This window comes from Nicotiana tabacum, chromosome 22 (genome assembly GCF_000715075.1).
Source record: "Nicotiana tabacum cultivar K326 chromosome 22, ASM71507v2, whole genome shotgun sequence".
Lineage (NCBI taxonomy): Eukaryota > Viridiplantae > Streptophyta > Magnoliopsida > Solanales > Solanaceae > Nicotiana > Nicotiana tabacum.
The window spans coordinates 115600934-115617954 of record NC_134101.1 but is presented as its reverse complement, the minus strand read 5'-3'; the positions used below and the strand labels follow the sequence as shown (position 1 = coordinate 115617954).

The 17021-nt window shown below is 36.7% G+C and overlaps 1 protein-coding gene across 1 annotated transcript; it reads left to right on the top strand.

Moving 5' to 3' along the window:
* The first annotated feature begins 5849 nt into the window (after positions 1-5849).
* On the top strand, positions 5850-8333 carry LOC107804799 (FT-interacting protein 3-like). Its single transcript, XM_016628732.2, has one exon. The coding sequence runs from the start codon at positions 5865-5867 to the stop codon at positions 8292-8294; it is 2430 nt and encodes an 809-aa protein (XP_016484218.1). The 5' UTR covers positions 5850-5864; the 3' UTR covers positions 8295-8333.
* The last annotated feature ends 8688 nt before the right edge of the window (positions 8334-17021 follow it).

The following is a 17021-nucleotide window of genomic DNA, read 5'->3' as shown; positions in this document are numbered from 1 at the left end:
GGAATTGCTCAGGATTGATGAAGTTGATTTGATTCCGTCGAAAAGAACTCTAAATTCCCAAATAGAAGAAGCTCGAAATCAACACACTTGGTACCAATACATCCCCTATTGCCACAAACAGTGGCGCCGATAGTACCAACACGACGCCAACATCGCCACCAAGAAATATACAATTTTCAAACATCTCTTCCCCTTCTCCAACATTCCTTTCCCTCCTTAGGCTATTATCGTAATTCCAATTAGTCGGTCTTTTGTCTTCCTTAATTATGTTGCGTTGTCTTTTGCTGAACGATATAGGGAAATTTTCATACTTTGCACAAATCCAGTGGAAGGAAGAGGAGATCGAAAATTTTAATGGGACGGGGGGAAGAGAATGGGACGTATCAAAGTAGAGAGAGAAAGAAAATAGTGTAATTGATTAACGTATTTAGTGGCATAGGGCTAGGAGGTAACCAAAATTAAATATTTTTCTATAAACTTTAAAAGGTATCTATAGAATATAATTTTTTTAAATGGTATTTATTTAAAATAAATAAGATGTTAACCTTTGCAATAGAAAGTAAAAATTCCAAAAATATAAATGATTTTCAAATATTAGACATGTAGATATGAGCCTAGACAAGTCTCAGCACTTGACGAGCCAACTTTTTGCCGGGCCGGGCCACCATTTCAATAGGCCTTAAGATGGTTAGTTTAGCGGGTTTTTTACCTAGCTATACTATAATAGAAATATATTTACTCCTTTTATTTAGGTACCTTATTAATTATTTTATATACCTATATTTACTAGTTTTATACAAAACCTTAAAAAAAGAGGAAATGAAATATACCTTAAATAGTGGGTATCAGTTACACAAAATATCCTATATTTAAGATACCCAAAATCAATACTTACCCAAAATTCCTTCACCGTAAGAAACCCACCCCAAAATTATCACCTCTCTTTGCAATTACCAAATCCCTTCACCGTAAGAGACCCACCCGAAAATCATCACCTCTGTTTGCAATTACCAAATCCCTTCACCGTAAGAGACCCACCCCAAAATCGTGGTCTTGCAAACGATTAAGAATATAACTTGAAGTTTATATCTCAATTTTGAGGGAGATTGGTTAAGTTTAGAGTTGTTTTTAGGTGAAATTTCTTATTGAAACTCGAATAAGAAAAGTTTTTGAATTGTATCACGATTGTATTATAACTGTATCATATTTATTTCATAATTATATCACAATTGTATCAAAGTTGTATTTGATTTGTATCTGATATATCAATACCTAAAATAATACCTAATACGATTATAATACAATATTGTTTCAGAATTTGAGTTTAGAGTTGTGATTGAAACTTGAAGAAGATGAGGAAGATCATAATTGTGTCACGACTGTATCATAATTGTATTTGTATTATAATTGTTGCAGAAATTGTATCACAAATGTATGATAATTGTATATGGTGATGAGCAATTGTAAGTTATGAGCTATTATCCTATTAAACAGCTGAAGCAAAGTTAGTAGCTTCTTGCTGAAGACGTGCAACCATTGAAGAGAGAGAGAAAAGGAGATATGCGTATCGAAAAAATTAGGAAGCATGAAATGAGGAGAAGTGTGAAAAAAAAGAAAGGATATAATTGAATCCCTTAATTAAAGGCATTAATAATGTGATGAGAGATTTTTAAGGGAGGAATATATACAATTTTTAAGAAAAACTTAGATACTTTTTGAAAACTATAAAACCTAGAGAAAATAAATTAATAAGTTACTATGATATGTATAGGAAAAACTCCCTAGTTTAGCCCAGTCCTTCGTGGGCCATGACTCCCCTCAAGGTGGCCCCATCATGTTCTAAAATATTGTTCATATTTATAAAAAAATTATAAGCTCTAACCTAACATGCAAAATAATAATAATAATAATAATAATATTTACAAGTCAAAAAATATCTTACATGTTTTCTCAAAGTAGGAGGATTGACATTTGGCCAATATGTGATCTTTCTTGGGTTATAGTGGAACTTTAATTTTATTCAGCAAAGAGCCATTTCACTTGGCGTCAAATGATCAAAGCTAAAAGTTTTAGATATGTGTTGGACTGAAAGCTTTTGCAAAACTAAAAAACTTTGAGATTTTTTTAATAGATTATAATGAAATACAAAACGAACAATAATATTTTATTTGTTAAAAGTTAAAATTCAAAACAAAATACTAAAAAAATGGCACTTATAGCATATTTAACACCAACACATCAAGCATGTCTTAATATGCCTGTGACAGGTTATCTTAACATCTTCATTTTCATCTACATCTATAATTTATATACAACATTAATTAGTTAAGTATTAAAAAATCAATAGATTTTAAGAACTAATAATAGTAATTAAATATTTTTTATTGTGTCCACGAGCCGGCCTAGACCAGTCTCATTCAAGTCTCATGGCCGACGAGCTTACTTGGGTCGAGCTAAAAAGGCTTCGTTCTTAGATGCACTCCACAAATCTTAGCTCATCCTAATAAATCACAAGATAAGATGGGCCAGCCTAACGTGCCAAATCCACATTGACGACTCTACTTAATATTGTTGATAGTACGTAATGACTATACCTATAACTAATATAGGCTGAGCTACAACTATTAGGTTGCCCATTACATGTCAATCACGATCATGTAAGACCACAATCTAAAATTTTAAGCAAACTAATTATGAGAAACATAAGACCACGATTTTAAATTTTATAAATTATTGCAAACATTAGACTATAATCAAATGTTTGTGAATAAATTAAAAATTATACGAACAAACGTTAGACTCGAATATAATGTTGTCTGAAAGAGATAAATTTTTTAAGGGTTGTATTTACACAACTTTTAAAATAAAGACAAAATCAAAATAGTAACCTAAAAAGGGACGTTTGCGTAAAGGGATTTTTTCGTATATGTACGGAAATTTTAAACTTATTTATCCGATTTATTTAAGTTTTTTTATTTACATAAAGTAACCAAAAAAATTACAAAATATATACACATTTGGTCAAAAAAATTTCATTTTGTAGTCACAAAACTTAATAGCATTTGCAACCAAAAATGATATAAGGTGCTATCTCTTTAATATTGGAACCTTGAAAAGTGACTTAAGATTCACTTAGTGGCTCATATGTGGCTGACACGTTGGGCTTATCCATTCCCAATCAATGAATTTCATTAGATAATATCCCGCTACCCGGTAATTAATCAATTACCCGCATAATTAAGAATTATTTAAAATTACTTAAAATTCTACTTATTTTTTTTACTACACATTATATATCCTACTATCATGGTCATATGGTACCTTGTATGGTAATAGTTCGTAAATATCGGTTATTAACGCTCGACCCGTATTTTATCCCAATATGCCAAACTTGGACGAAAAATATCATTTTCTTTGACTTACTTCCCCTCTCATCTTCACAAATTTACTCATCACTTACAATCTTTATAATCTCCAAATAATATTTTCCTTGGAATGATGTTAATTACCTTACGACAAATTCAACGTAAAATACTGCAGGGTGCAACATCGTCGTAACTTATTACTGCGGAGCGTAACATCACCGTAATGTAATACTGCTGGGTACAATACTATCGTAACTTATTACTGCGAAGCGTAATATCACCGTAATATAATACTGTTGGGTACAACACTGTCGTAACTTAACACTGCAAGACGTAACATCAATCGTAATATATTACTGCAGAGCATAACATCGATGTAATATTGCGGGGCATAACATTATTCCCCCCTTTGGAACATTCATCCTCGAATGTTGACTGATGCACTTATCATTTTCATAACTTATATCTTCTAAATACTTTAGAACATCCATTGCCATCTAGGCGACTGTTCTGTGAATAAGTCCAATAACTTATCTACAAGTTGAAAATTATTTGTTGGGCACATAATTCGGTCAAAAATTACAATTTACATGTAATTTATAAACAACTTACACAATTATGTTAGTTGAATATATTTTGTATGTCGTTTCTATGCCCGACATATATATATGTTTGTGTGTGTGTCTTATTCTTCGAGTTTCAATCTAAAATTCTAACCAAAATCACGTCGAATATTTATCAAATTTTCTCAAAATTGAGTCCAAAGGATTTTCTTAATTATTTGAAATAATAACCGATCTAAACAAATAATAAATCACAAAATCTAATTTTTAAATTCAAAGTTTTAAAGCTTTTTAATAGCTATTAATGGAGATTTTTAATAGGTGTTATTCTTTTTTACTATTTCAAGATAACTAACCAATCTTATTCTTCTCCGCTATATCGATTTTTCCACGATTTCAAAAGCTCCAATTGCATTATGTAACACAATCATGAATTTTTGACATGGTGTTTGAGTATTTGAACTGACGGAAACTGCCCAAAATTCACCAACTAATATTTTTCAATAATTTCTCCAACTAGTGAATTTTTTACAGTATTTCAGACGTTGTGATACAAAATTGGGGAAGGAAGAAGAGGGAGAAAAAATAGGTAAGATTGGAGTTATATAAATGGTAAATTGTATATACTAATGTAATTAAGTGACAATCTCTTTAAAAAGAATAAATAAGTTTATAATGTAGTATAAATTAGGTAAAAATTCCTTGCACGGATCTTCCAAAAACTTCAAGGAAAATGACACTGTACAACCGCTCTCAAAATAATAGTATAAAAATGTATATTTTTTGTATAATTTTGTATGTGTGTATATATATATATACGTTTTGTATGTTGTATACAAAAATTATACAATTTTTTGGCTACCAAAAATAAATAATTTTTTATGCAGGCCAAAAGTGAAAAAGTCCAAAACTCTACATGATAGGTAAACAAGCCCAATCTCGATACCGTGCTGACCTCCATTAGCAAAATTCTTCGTCAACAGAAAGAAATGTATGCATGTAGCCATTTAATCTCCAACAAGATTACATAATACATGGTTCCTATTTTACCTAAATTACAAATTATTTATTTGTTCTTTGAAAAAAAACAAAGAAGAAACATTTGAACGGTTAAATAGAATTGATGAATTTTTAGTCTAATTAATTTGTTGTCGAAATTAACAACTTTAACGTTGGTATATAAAGAGGACAATAAATTCACTTTCAATACATTTAAGGTAGATAAATTTCTTCAATTTTAATTTGATTTAACCGTAATCTCAACTCGAGGACTGAGCAATGAGGACAATCATCTGAAAAAGCAAGCTCAGTTTTCACTTAAATGAAGCATCTGTTCGTCTTCTTATTATATTTTCTTGAGTGAAAATCTCCGCTATGTTATTTCGTATCGAATAAAAAAATACTAAATAAATTATTTATTCTCATTTGTTAGGTAATTCAACTTCTCAAAATACTGATCAAAGTAGTACTACTTTGTTACCAAATATACACGCCAAAAATATTGGATACAATTATAAATATAAATAAATATAAAATTTAATGCCTTCAACTCCTCTCTAATAATTAATGGAGTACAAAGTATTTCTTCCGTATTTTTCTGGCTTCTATTTTTATTTATTTTACTTATGTTGTTATAGCTAAACATGCAGTATGAGTTACTTATTATTGAACCAAAATCCATCCTTAATAAAATAATTAAATCTAACGTTTAAAATCCAATTTAAGTTTCTTCCCGTTTTCAAATATTTTCGAAAAAAGAAAGTGATTGCTGGCATTTGTATCAGTTACCAAAATCTTAGGAGATACAATAAATCCATCTTTATTTATACGGAGGCTTTTCAAATAAACTGATGGTTGCATTCTTTAAGGAAATATAGTGAAGTCTTTTTTCAAACTTCATTCACATTGTTTCAATTCAAGCTGTGTTCTTGCTAGTATGTCTAACCAAAATCCAGGCCAACACCAGAACAAGAACCAAAATCCAGGCAAAAACCAAAACCAGAACAGGAGTCAAATAAATCACCACTTTTGTCCACCAGAAAATGAAGATTTCAATCTAAAGGAGACTACTCCAATTCTTGGTGGTGGAAGAGTTACTGCAAATGACAGACTGGGCACAGCATTTGATCTTGTTGAGCAAATGCATTACTTGTTCATAAGGGTAGTGAAAGCCAAAGAGCTACCTTTACAAAAAGATGGCAATAGCAATCCTCAACCTTTTGCTGAAGTGCAACTTGGGAACTTAAAAGGTCTAACTTTGCACTTTGAAGACAGGTCTAGTCCTGATTGGAACCAAGTTCTCGTCGTGTTGAAGGACCGGATTCAATCAAGAATTCTTCAAGTTTGCTTGAGGGATAAATCAAGAATTAGTGGCAGTGATGATGGTTTGATTGGAAGAGTAGTTTTTGAGGTAAATGAGGTGCCAAAAAGGGTACCCCCGGATAGTCCTTTGGCTCCTCAATGGTACTGGTTGGAGAACAGTAAAGGTAAAAAAGTGAAAGGGGAATTAATGTTGGCTGTTTGGATAGGGACACAAGCTGATGAAGCATTTCCAGAAGCTTTGCATTTAGATGCTACAGCCGTAAATGGTGATGGTGTTGCAAATATAAAATCTAAGGTTTATTTATCACCTAGACTATGGTATATGAGAGTCAATGTGATAGAAGCTCAAGAATTGCAGCTAGCCAACAATAACAGGCAGCAGCCGGAGATTTACGCGAGGATTACACTAGGAAATGTTGCTTTAAGGACTAAGATTTCTTTGAGTAAGAATGTTTGCCCAACATGGAATGAGGATTTGATGTTTGTAGCTGCAGAACCTTTTGAGGATCAGTTGGTTTTAAGTGTGGAGGATAAGGTGGCACCAAACAAGGATGAATTGCTAGGGAAGTGTGTCATCCCTTTACAAGATGTTGAAAAAAGGATAGATTTTAGTACTCCAATTAGTAAGTGGTATAGTCTTGAGAAAGATGTTGTGTCTCAAGATGGTAACAAGAAAGTTGCCAAACTAAACAGCAAGGTTCACTTGAGGCTATCTTTTGATGGTGGATATCATGTTCTTGATGAATTAACACATTACAGTAGTGATCTCAAGGCAACATCCAAGGAGTTGTGGAAACCGAGCATTGGGGTTCTAGAACTTGGAATCTTGAATGCTCAAGGTTTATCCCCGATGAAGAATAGAGATGGCCGCGGAATAACAGATGCTTATTGTGTGGCAAAATATGGTCAAAAATGGATTAGGACAAGGACAATCCTCAACAGTTTCAATCCAAAATGGAATGAACAATACACTTGGGAGGTATTTGATCCTTGTACAGTGATCACAATTGGAGTGTTTGATAATTGTCATTTGCAAGGTGCAGATAACAATGACAAAGTCAGTGATTCAAAAATTGGGAAGGTAAGGATTAGACTCTCCACACTTGAGACTGATAGAGTTTACACTCATTCATATCCTCTCATAGTGTTGACACCAGCAGGGGTGAAAAAGATGGGAGAAATTCAATTGGCTGTGAGGTTTTCTTGTTCATCTTTACTCAACATGTTGGCTATGTATTCCCAACCCTTATTACCAACTCTACATTACCTTCACCCACTGACTTATTACCAAATTGACAATCTAAGGCACCAGGCTACTCAAATTGTTGCCACGAGGCTAAGTCGCGCTGAGCCACCATTGAGAAGAGAGGTGGTGGAATACATGCTAGATGTTGGCTCAAACATGTGGAGTATAAGAAGAAGCAAAGCTAACTATGTTCGAATAGCTGGGATATTAACAGGCTTGATTGCTATTTGCAAATGGTTCAATGGGATTTGCACTTGGAAGAACCCTTTTGCAACAGTGCTAGTGCACATCATATTCATTCAATTCGTGTGCTTCCCGAGGCTGATTTTAAGCGCGATCTTCGTCCTTCTTTTCTTGATCGGGACATGGAATTATAGAATGAGGCCAAAAAATCCACCACACATGGATATCAAGTTGTCACAAGCTGAAATAGTTCCTTGGGATGAATTGGATGAGGAATTTGACACGTTCCCAACGTCTCGAAACATCGATGTTGTTAGAATGAGGTATGATAGGTTAAGAAGCATTGGATCAAGAATGCAAGCTGTTGCAGGAGATTTAGCTAATCAAGGGGAGAGATTCTATAACTTGTTAAGTTGGAAAGATCCAAGAGCTACTGCTCTTTTTCTTATATTCTGTTTGATTGCTTCAATAGTGTTATATGTCACTCCTTTTAAAGTGGTGGTGACACTTATGGGCTTTTATACAATGAGGCACCCAAGATTCAGAGAGAAACTTCCTTCTGTGCCCTTAAGGTTCTTCAGGAGATTGCCTGCAAAAACAGACAGCCTGTTGTGAGAGTTTGTAGGCATTGTTGCATTTGGTGGTGGACTTTGAATTAAACTTTTCTTTCTTTAGTTTATTCTTGTTGATTATGTTGTGGGAGCATTTATATTTTTTGTTTATTAGTTTATCATCTGTAGGGATGATCATTTCTTTTCAATAAAATCTGGGAGGTGCTACTATGATTTAATTTGATAGAGATTGGTCTGTTCTAATCAATCTCTCTCTCAGATTTTAACTTATATTATTCTTCTTTCCAGCATTGTCTCTATTTTTTCTATTATTCTTCTTTCTTTGGATAATTCTATCTCGTTATATACCAGCATGAAACATACTTTAAAAAATTCCAGAACTTAAAAGGCTTGTAAGTCAACTCCATTTCTTTCTTTTTCTTTTGGTCTTTTCGCAATAGAAGCATCCAAGTTATTTATCAAATGCATTTCATAATTGCGCTATGCTTCTGCGTGCTCTTCCATTTCACTCCTTTTCCTAACAATAGTTCTAAGTTATGTATAAACCTCAGTGATTAGTCCAAACCATATTCTTATTGGCATCAGTACATCATGCTTGGCAGAGCCAGAATTTGAATCTTACGAGTTCGAAATTTTAATCTTTTTAATTAAAGTCACCCAGTTATAAATTAATAACTAGGTAATTTGCCCGCGCATGAATGATGCCATTCAATCTCACTCCTTTTACTATATTGTCATACAATCTCATGAAAATGTAGAGATTCATGTCAGCCGTTGGACATGTACACAATAATTTCAATATAAATACTTTAGAAGCATGATCGCGTATGAGAAACAAAATAATAAATAAGAATTGTGTTACCACCAGAGCATCTAATAAGTGAACATATTGGATAATTATACACCAATTGTAGTGTTTATATCTATCCCTTGCCATTCGAAATGTTTTTGCCAAAACATTATGAACGTCTAACATTTCAGATAAGCCCTGAACAATTTTAGGTTCAACTTCTTCATGGAGCAGACTATTCATTCTGTTATGCATCTCATTTTTAGGTATCATATATATAGAGCGGGGCAAACTGTGGTCTTTTTCCAATTCCCGGCAATAGAGAGCCAATGTGATGATAATTTTGACCACTCATCCTGAAACCACAGTATGGGGCCTTTGAACGATTGATGCTTCTGTCAACTCGGCCTCCTATAGATGTAAATGCGAAAATCGAGTTATAAACTCTGATATATTTTCGAAAATTCATACCAAGTTGTCCAGAATCTGCGCTCAAAAGATATTTGAGATAGGGCGGGGTTGGCTCATTAACGGTAGTCTTACACAGCCTTCCACACAACAAAATGAGAATTTAGGTCGTGTTGTCTGTTTAATTTTTTTGTCCGTTCTTCATACCATTAAATGGCACCACAATATTGGCAGGTGTTTGTAGGAGGGTGAAAATTCCAAGTTGTTGTATTGTGACCTGCCAAATACAAATTTGAATATCAATATGGACATTTTATGCTCAGATAATAATGTGTCTTTTACCCTTTAACTCCTGCTTTTGTTATGTTTGGAAAATTCGTAACAACCAAAAAATATGTACCTGTGTGTTGAAGATTGTTTTGTATATTTCTACTGCTTTGAGAACACATATAAACAGATCCTTCATTTACAAATATACATAGGTCGCGTCGCAGGATACATAGATCCCCTGCAACGTATTTACAAATATTCTTTAGTATATAAAGTACGATGCGATCTGCAAGAGATGTCGCTTCGCAAAATCAAATATGTCGAGAATATTTTCATGTACAACAATACCACAGTTTGGGATTCATGGTGAAAGGATCCGGATTGGATTACAGTTGGTACTAACAAAAGATGGGAAATAATTGAAGCAGCATAAGGACCTGCTAATCTTATGAACACCAGTATTCTAGTTTTCTATATTCACACATCAATTTAAGAGTATAAATAACTACTTCAGCATTATCCTTATAAGTAAAAACATACCATTTTGTTGAGGGAACGCATGTCTCCTTATTCAGTTTCGTAACTTCATCAATTTTGTGAATTGTTTCACAAATTGTAGGAGAGAAACTATTTTCTTTTCTGGCTGATTGTTGTATTTATTTTGAATTAATACGGCATTTCGCTTCAATCTGGCAAAATGGTACTTGCATCAACCAATTCATCATTCTTTCGGTTACATTGCACGGTTGTTGCATATCTCTTTAGCTTTATTTTAAGCATCCTCTCTTGCCGAGCTAAAATTGTCATTTGCAATGTGCTGATAATTGCCAGTTTCAATCCTCTCATAGTGTTGACACCGACAGGTGTAAAGAAGATGGGAGAAATTCAATTGGCTGTGAGGTTTTCTTGTTCAACTTTACTCAATATGTTTGTATACGGTAAAAATCGGGGCTATCCGATTTTGTTCTTTGGTCAAGATGGGAATGTCGCGTCAAGGAGCTAGGACGTTGAGTCGAGACCTGACTAGCATACTGGTTTGATTTATTTTATTCTCTAATTTATTCATTTACTTTCTTGCTTATTAATTGGTTTTGAACAAAATCACATATCCTTAAAACCACAATATAAGTTTAATTGTTATCCGGATTTTAGGGTAAACAGTTTGGCGTACACCGTGGGGCTAAGGATAATAGCGATTGTTCGGTGCTGACTCTAATAACACACACATTATTTTACACTTGTTCTTGTCAAGTATCTTTGCTCTCAGGTTAAAATATGTCAAACTCACAAAATGCACCCACACATGGTGACAATGGCCTCGGGTTTCACGGGGAAAAAGACAATGTGATTGCTCCAGGAGCCGATGTTCCACAGGCTAATCTCGGGGGAGCACTGGTTGTCATTCCAGTCGATGTCAGTTCACACGTTGCTTTAAATGCGGACCTAGGCACGAACCCCGAAGGGAGTGTACGCAGAGAAGGTCGATTTGGTGGCCAAGGTACACAGTACAAAGGAGACGGAAGAGTCAGTCTCCAAGTGATATTCGAGATGCTACAGGCTCAACAAGCCACTATTGCTCAACTACAAAATCAACATAGAGTTCTGAGTGGGGTCGAGCCAGAAATCACTCGTTGTACCGAGCATGTGCTAGAGAGTTCGAATGGTAACAAATCGGGGATCGATCCTGCAATAATGAAAATGCTCGAGGAGCTCACCAAAAGAATTGAGTCAGGAGAGAAGAAAATCTAAGCTAATGATAAAAAAGTGAAAACATACAACTCCCGAGTTGATTAGATACAGGGGGCACCGCCCATCTTTGAAAGGGATGGATTCAAAGAAATTTGTACAAAAGTTGTTCCCTCCGAGTGCGGCTCCGAAATCATTCCAAAGAAGTTTCGTATGTCGGACATACCTAAATATAATGGGACCATAGATCCCAACGAGCATGTCACCTTCTACACATGCGCCATCAAGGGTAACGATTTGGAAGATGATGAGATTGAATCTGTTTTACTGAAGAAGTTCGGGGAAACCCTATCGAAGGGAGTAATGATTTGGTACCACAATCTACCACCAAATTCCATTGACTCGTTTACTATGTTGGCGGACTCTTTCGTAAAGGCACATGACGGAGCCATAAAGGTTGCAACAAGGAAATCAGACCTTTTCAAAGTAAAACAGAGGGATAATGAAATGTTGAGGGAGTTTGTATCCCAATTTCAAATGGAACACATGGAGTTACCACCAATCACGGATGATTGGGCCGTTCAAGCTTTCACTCAGGGATTGAATGAACAAAGTTCTATAGCGTCACGTCAACTGAAGCAAAATTTGATTGAGTATCTAGCTGTAACTTGGGAAGATGTACACAATCGGTACCAATCGAAGACCAGGGTCGAGGATAACCAATTAAGAGCTCCTTCTGGCTCAGTACACCCAAAGGTCAGCAACCAAAAATCAAAGGGACATCGACAGGAGTCGAGATCGAACGAAGATCGATGTCAACTGTACACCTCAGATCATAGGAACAGTGGTCCTGAACGCAATTCCACCCAAAACGATCGAAGTTTTGATCGAGGACAGAATTATCGGGGACTCATGAGCAAAAGTGATTTTGATAAGCATACCGATCCCACAGAGGCACCTCGATTGTCGGAATATAATTTTAGTATCGACGCGTCAAGCATTGTATCAGCAATTGGAAGAATCAAAGATACCAGATAACCCAGGCCCATAGAGACCGATCTTTCCCAAAGGAACCCCAATTTGATGTGTAAATATCATGGCACACATGGTCATAGGACCGAGGATTGCAGGTAATTGAGAGAGGAGGTAGCCTGTTTATTCAAAGAGGACCACCTTCGAGAACTCCTAAGCGATAGAGCCAAAGAATCATTTCAGGGAAAGAAACGCCAATAGGAAAAATGAGCAGGAGGAGCCGCATCATGTAATTCATATAATCGTCCGAGGGGTCGATATTCCACAAGGGCCCATGTTCAAACGCACTAAGGTATCAATTACTAGGGAGAAACGGACCCGAGACTATATACCAGAAGGCACCGTGTCATTCAACGGCGAGAAAGCAGAAGGAATTTCCCAGCCTCATAACGACGCTCTAGTAATTTCTATCTTATTAAATAAAGTTCAAGTTAAGCATGTTTTAGTGGATCCAGGTAGCTCAACAAATATCATCCGATCGGTCATAGAGCAGCTCGGCCTACAGGATCAGATCGTGCCCGCAACTTGGGTCTTGAACGGTTTCAATATGGCCAGTGAAACAACTAAAGGAGAGATTATCCTACAAGTGAACGTGGCTAGAACTATCCAAGGTATCAAGTTTCACGTAATCGAGGGTAACATAAGGTACAATGCCCTGCTCGGGAGGCCTTAGATCTACAACATGAGGGCAGTCCCTTCGACTCTCCACCAAATGATGAAATTCCCGACATCAGACGAGGTAAAAATAGTGTACGGGGAGCAGCATGTTGCAAAAGAAATGTTTGCGGTCGATGAGGTAATACCAATATCGGCGCTATCAACATTGGAAGGATCGGGCATCAATGGTAAATAGGAAGCCAAATAGCAATTACCGGCACCAGCCTTGACCGAATCAGAGAAGCAGGAAATGGAAGAGGAAGATTTTTTGACCCCTTGAACTTGTGTTGTTCCCGAAGATTTCGATGCCACCAAATCAACGGTCGAAGAGTTGGAACATGTTATATTGATCGAGCACTTGCTTGAGTAAAAGGGATTCTATCGGAGATAACAACACATCGACTAAGCCTGGACCCAAAGTTTAGACCTGTGAAACAAAAGAGAAGGCCCCAGTCCGAGGTAAAGCACGCATTCATAAGGACGAGGTAACTAAACTTCTTAAAATATGATCCATTCGGGAAGTGAAATATCCCGAATGGTTAGCCAATGTGATCGTAGTTCCTAAAAATGGGAACAAACTTAGGATGTGTGTAGATTATAAGGATTTAAATAAGGCATGTTCCAAAGATTTTTTTCCAATGCCTAACATCGATCGCATGATCGACGCCACGGCTGGCCATGAGATCCTTAGTTTTCTTGATGCCTATTCCGGGTACAATCAAATTCAAATGAACCTAGAAGACCAAGAAAAGACTTCGTTTATCACCAAGTATGAAACATATTATTATAATGTAATGCCCTTCGGGCTAAAAAACGCAGGAGCTACCTACCAACGCCTAGTAAATAAAATGTTTGAAAAGCATATAGGTAAGTCAATAAAAGTATATATTGATGACATGCTAGTTAATTCCCTATGCGTAGAGGACCATTTGACACATTTATAGGAAACATTCAAGATACTGAGAAAATACAACATGAAGCTCAACCCCGAGAAATGCATTTTCGGGGTCGGTTCGGGCAAGTTCCTTGGCTTCATGGTTTCAAATCGGGGAATCGAGATCAACCCCGATAAAATCAAGGCTATCAAAGACATCACCATTGTGGACAACGTTAAAGCCATGCAAAGGTTGACAGGGCGGATAGCTGCTTAGGCCGATTCATCTCGAGATCGTCGGATCGGAGTCATAAATTCTTCTCTCTACTAAAAAAGAAGAACAATTTCGCCTAGACCTCGGAATGCCAACAGGCGTTAGAGGAATTGAATCGATACCTTTCAAGCCCACCACTACTTCATACTCCAAAGGCAGATGAAAAACTCTACTTGTACTTGGCAGTCTTAGAGATCGCGGTAAGTGGTGTCCTGGTTCGAGAAGAGCAAGGTATGCAATTCCATGTTTATTATGTAAGTCGAACTCTAGGAGAAGCAGAAACTAGATATCCACACTTAGAGAAATTGGCATTTGCACTGATAAGCGTATCTAGGGAGCTAAAATCGTATTTTCAATGTCACCCCATATGTGTATTAACTACTTACCCGCTTCGAAATGTTTTGCATAAGCCCGAACTATCGGGCTGACTGACCAAATGGGCCATCGAACTCAGTGGGTACGATATCAAATATCAACCCTGAACGGCCATCAAGTCTCAAATTATAGCAGGCTTCATGGCCGATTTCACGCCAACCCTCGTACCCGAAGTCGAGAAGGAACTCTTGTTAAAATCAGGTACATCATCAGGGGTGTGGACCTTTTTCATAGACGACGCTTTGAATGTGAAGGGGTCCGGGCTAGGCATCGTATTGAAGCTGCCCACGGGCAACACTATTAGACAATCCATCAAAACTTCTAAGTTGACTAACAATGAGGCCGAGTACGAGGTCATGATTGCAGGTCTCGAACTAGCTAAAATCTTTGGGGCGGAAGTCATCGAATCCAAGTGCAACTCTTTGCTGGTAGTAAACCAAGTAAAAAAAACCTTGGAGGTTCGAGAGGATAGAATGCAAAGGTATTTGGACAATCTACTAGCGAATTTGCACCGTTTTAAAGAATGGACCTTCAGCACGTACCTCACGAGCAGAACAGTGAAGTTGATGATCTTGCAAATTTGGGGTCATCAGTCGAGGAGGATGAAATGAGCCCGGGTACTGTCGTTCAACTCTTGAGATCCGTGATCGAAGAAGGTCACTTCGAGATAAACTCCACAAGCTTAACTTGGGATTGGAGAAATAAATATATTGAGTACTTGAAAAATGGGAAGCTCCCATCGGAACCTAAAGAATTGAGGGCCTTACGAACAAAAGTTGCTCGATTCACATTGGTTGAAGATGGAACATTGTATAGAAGGACGTTCGACGGACTATTAGCAGTATATTTGGGACTATGGGACACCGATTATGTTCTATGGGAAGTCCATAAAGGTACTTGTGGGGACCACTCTGGTGCCGAATCACTAGTTCACAAAATAATCAAAGCATGATACTATTGGGATAGTATGGAAAATGACACTAAGGAGTTTGTTCGAAAATGCGATAAATGCCAAAGGTATGCACCGATGATCCATTATCTTGGAGAACAGCTTCATTTGGTCCTATCCCCATGGCTATTCATGAAATGGGGGATAGATATCGTCGGCCCTCTGCCATCGGCTCCAGGCAAAGCTAAGTTCATTTTATTTATGACTGACTATTTCTCTAAATGGGTTGAGGCATAGGCCTTCGAGAAAGTCAGAGAGAAAGAAGTTATAGACTTCATCTGGGATCACATTGTGTGCCGATTTAGGATACCCACCGAGATAGTATGCGATAATGGAAAACAATTTATCGGCAACAAAGTAACAAATTTCCTCGAGGATCACAAAATAAAAAGGATATTATCAACGCCGTATAATCCTAGTGGGAACGGACAGGCCGAATAAACGAACAAGACCATCATTCAAAACCTAAAGAAAAGGTTGAACGACGTTAAGGGGAAACAAAGAGAAATTTTACTCGAAGTCCTTTGGGCATATCAGACAACGACAAAATCTAGTACGGGGGCAATGTCGTTCTCCTTAGTATATGGCACCGAAGCTCTGATCTCGGTCAAGGTCGGGGAACCAAAGCGTCAATTTTTGATACACAACAAAAGAATCAAACCACGAGTCTATGAACACAAGCCTCAAATTGTTAGACGAAAAACGGGAAGCCGCCCTCGTTCAAATAGCCACCCAGAAACAACGAATCGAAAGATATTATAATCGAAGGGCCAATCTTCGACACTTCAAAATAGGGGACTTAGTCATGAGGAAAGTTACCCTCAATACTCGAAACCCGAATGAAGGGAGGCTCAGCCCAAATTGGGAAGGACCATACCATATCCTCGGAGTCATTGGAAAGGAATCTTACAAACTTGGCACAATAGAGGGTGAACAATTGCCGAACAACTAGAACATATTACTCCTCAAACGATATTATTGCTAATGTATGACTTTCTCCATTTTCATTTGTATCCGGTGCTAACTTATTGGAGGTGTTCGATCTAAGACGTCGAGAAGCTCTTCAACACGAACACCCTAGGTTTTAAAGCACGCGTTGCACTCTTTTTTCCTTAGATTGATTTTTATCCCAAATGGGTTTTCTCGGCGAGGTTTTTAACAAGGCAACAATTATATTTGCTACATGGAGACAATTCAACAGTATCCGAGGTTTTTTTACAATCAACCTCAAAAACTGGGGGGCATCACCCTCGGATGATTTATTTTCAAGGGAAAATACTTCTGTCAAAACGGCCTCAACTGGGAAACTTTGTAATGGGACAAACGGTCGAATGCACTGTGTCCATATAGATTGATCAAGCCTCAATGGCAAAATATGTACACATGTATAAATTATTCAAAGAAGCATTTTTCCTTATCAAATATCTTGTGCCTCAAAGATATTTTTCTACTATA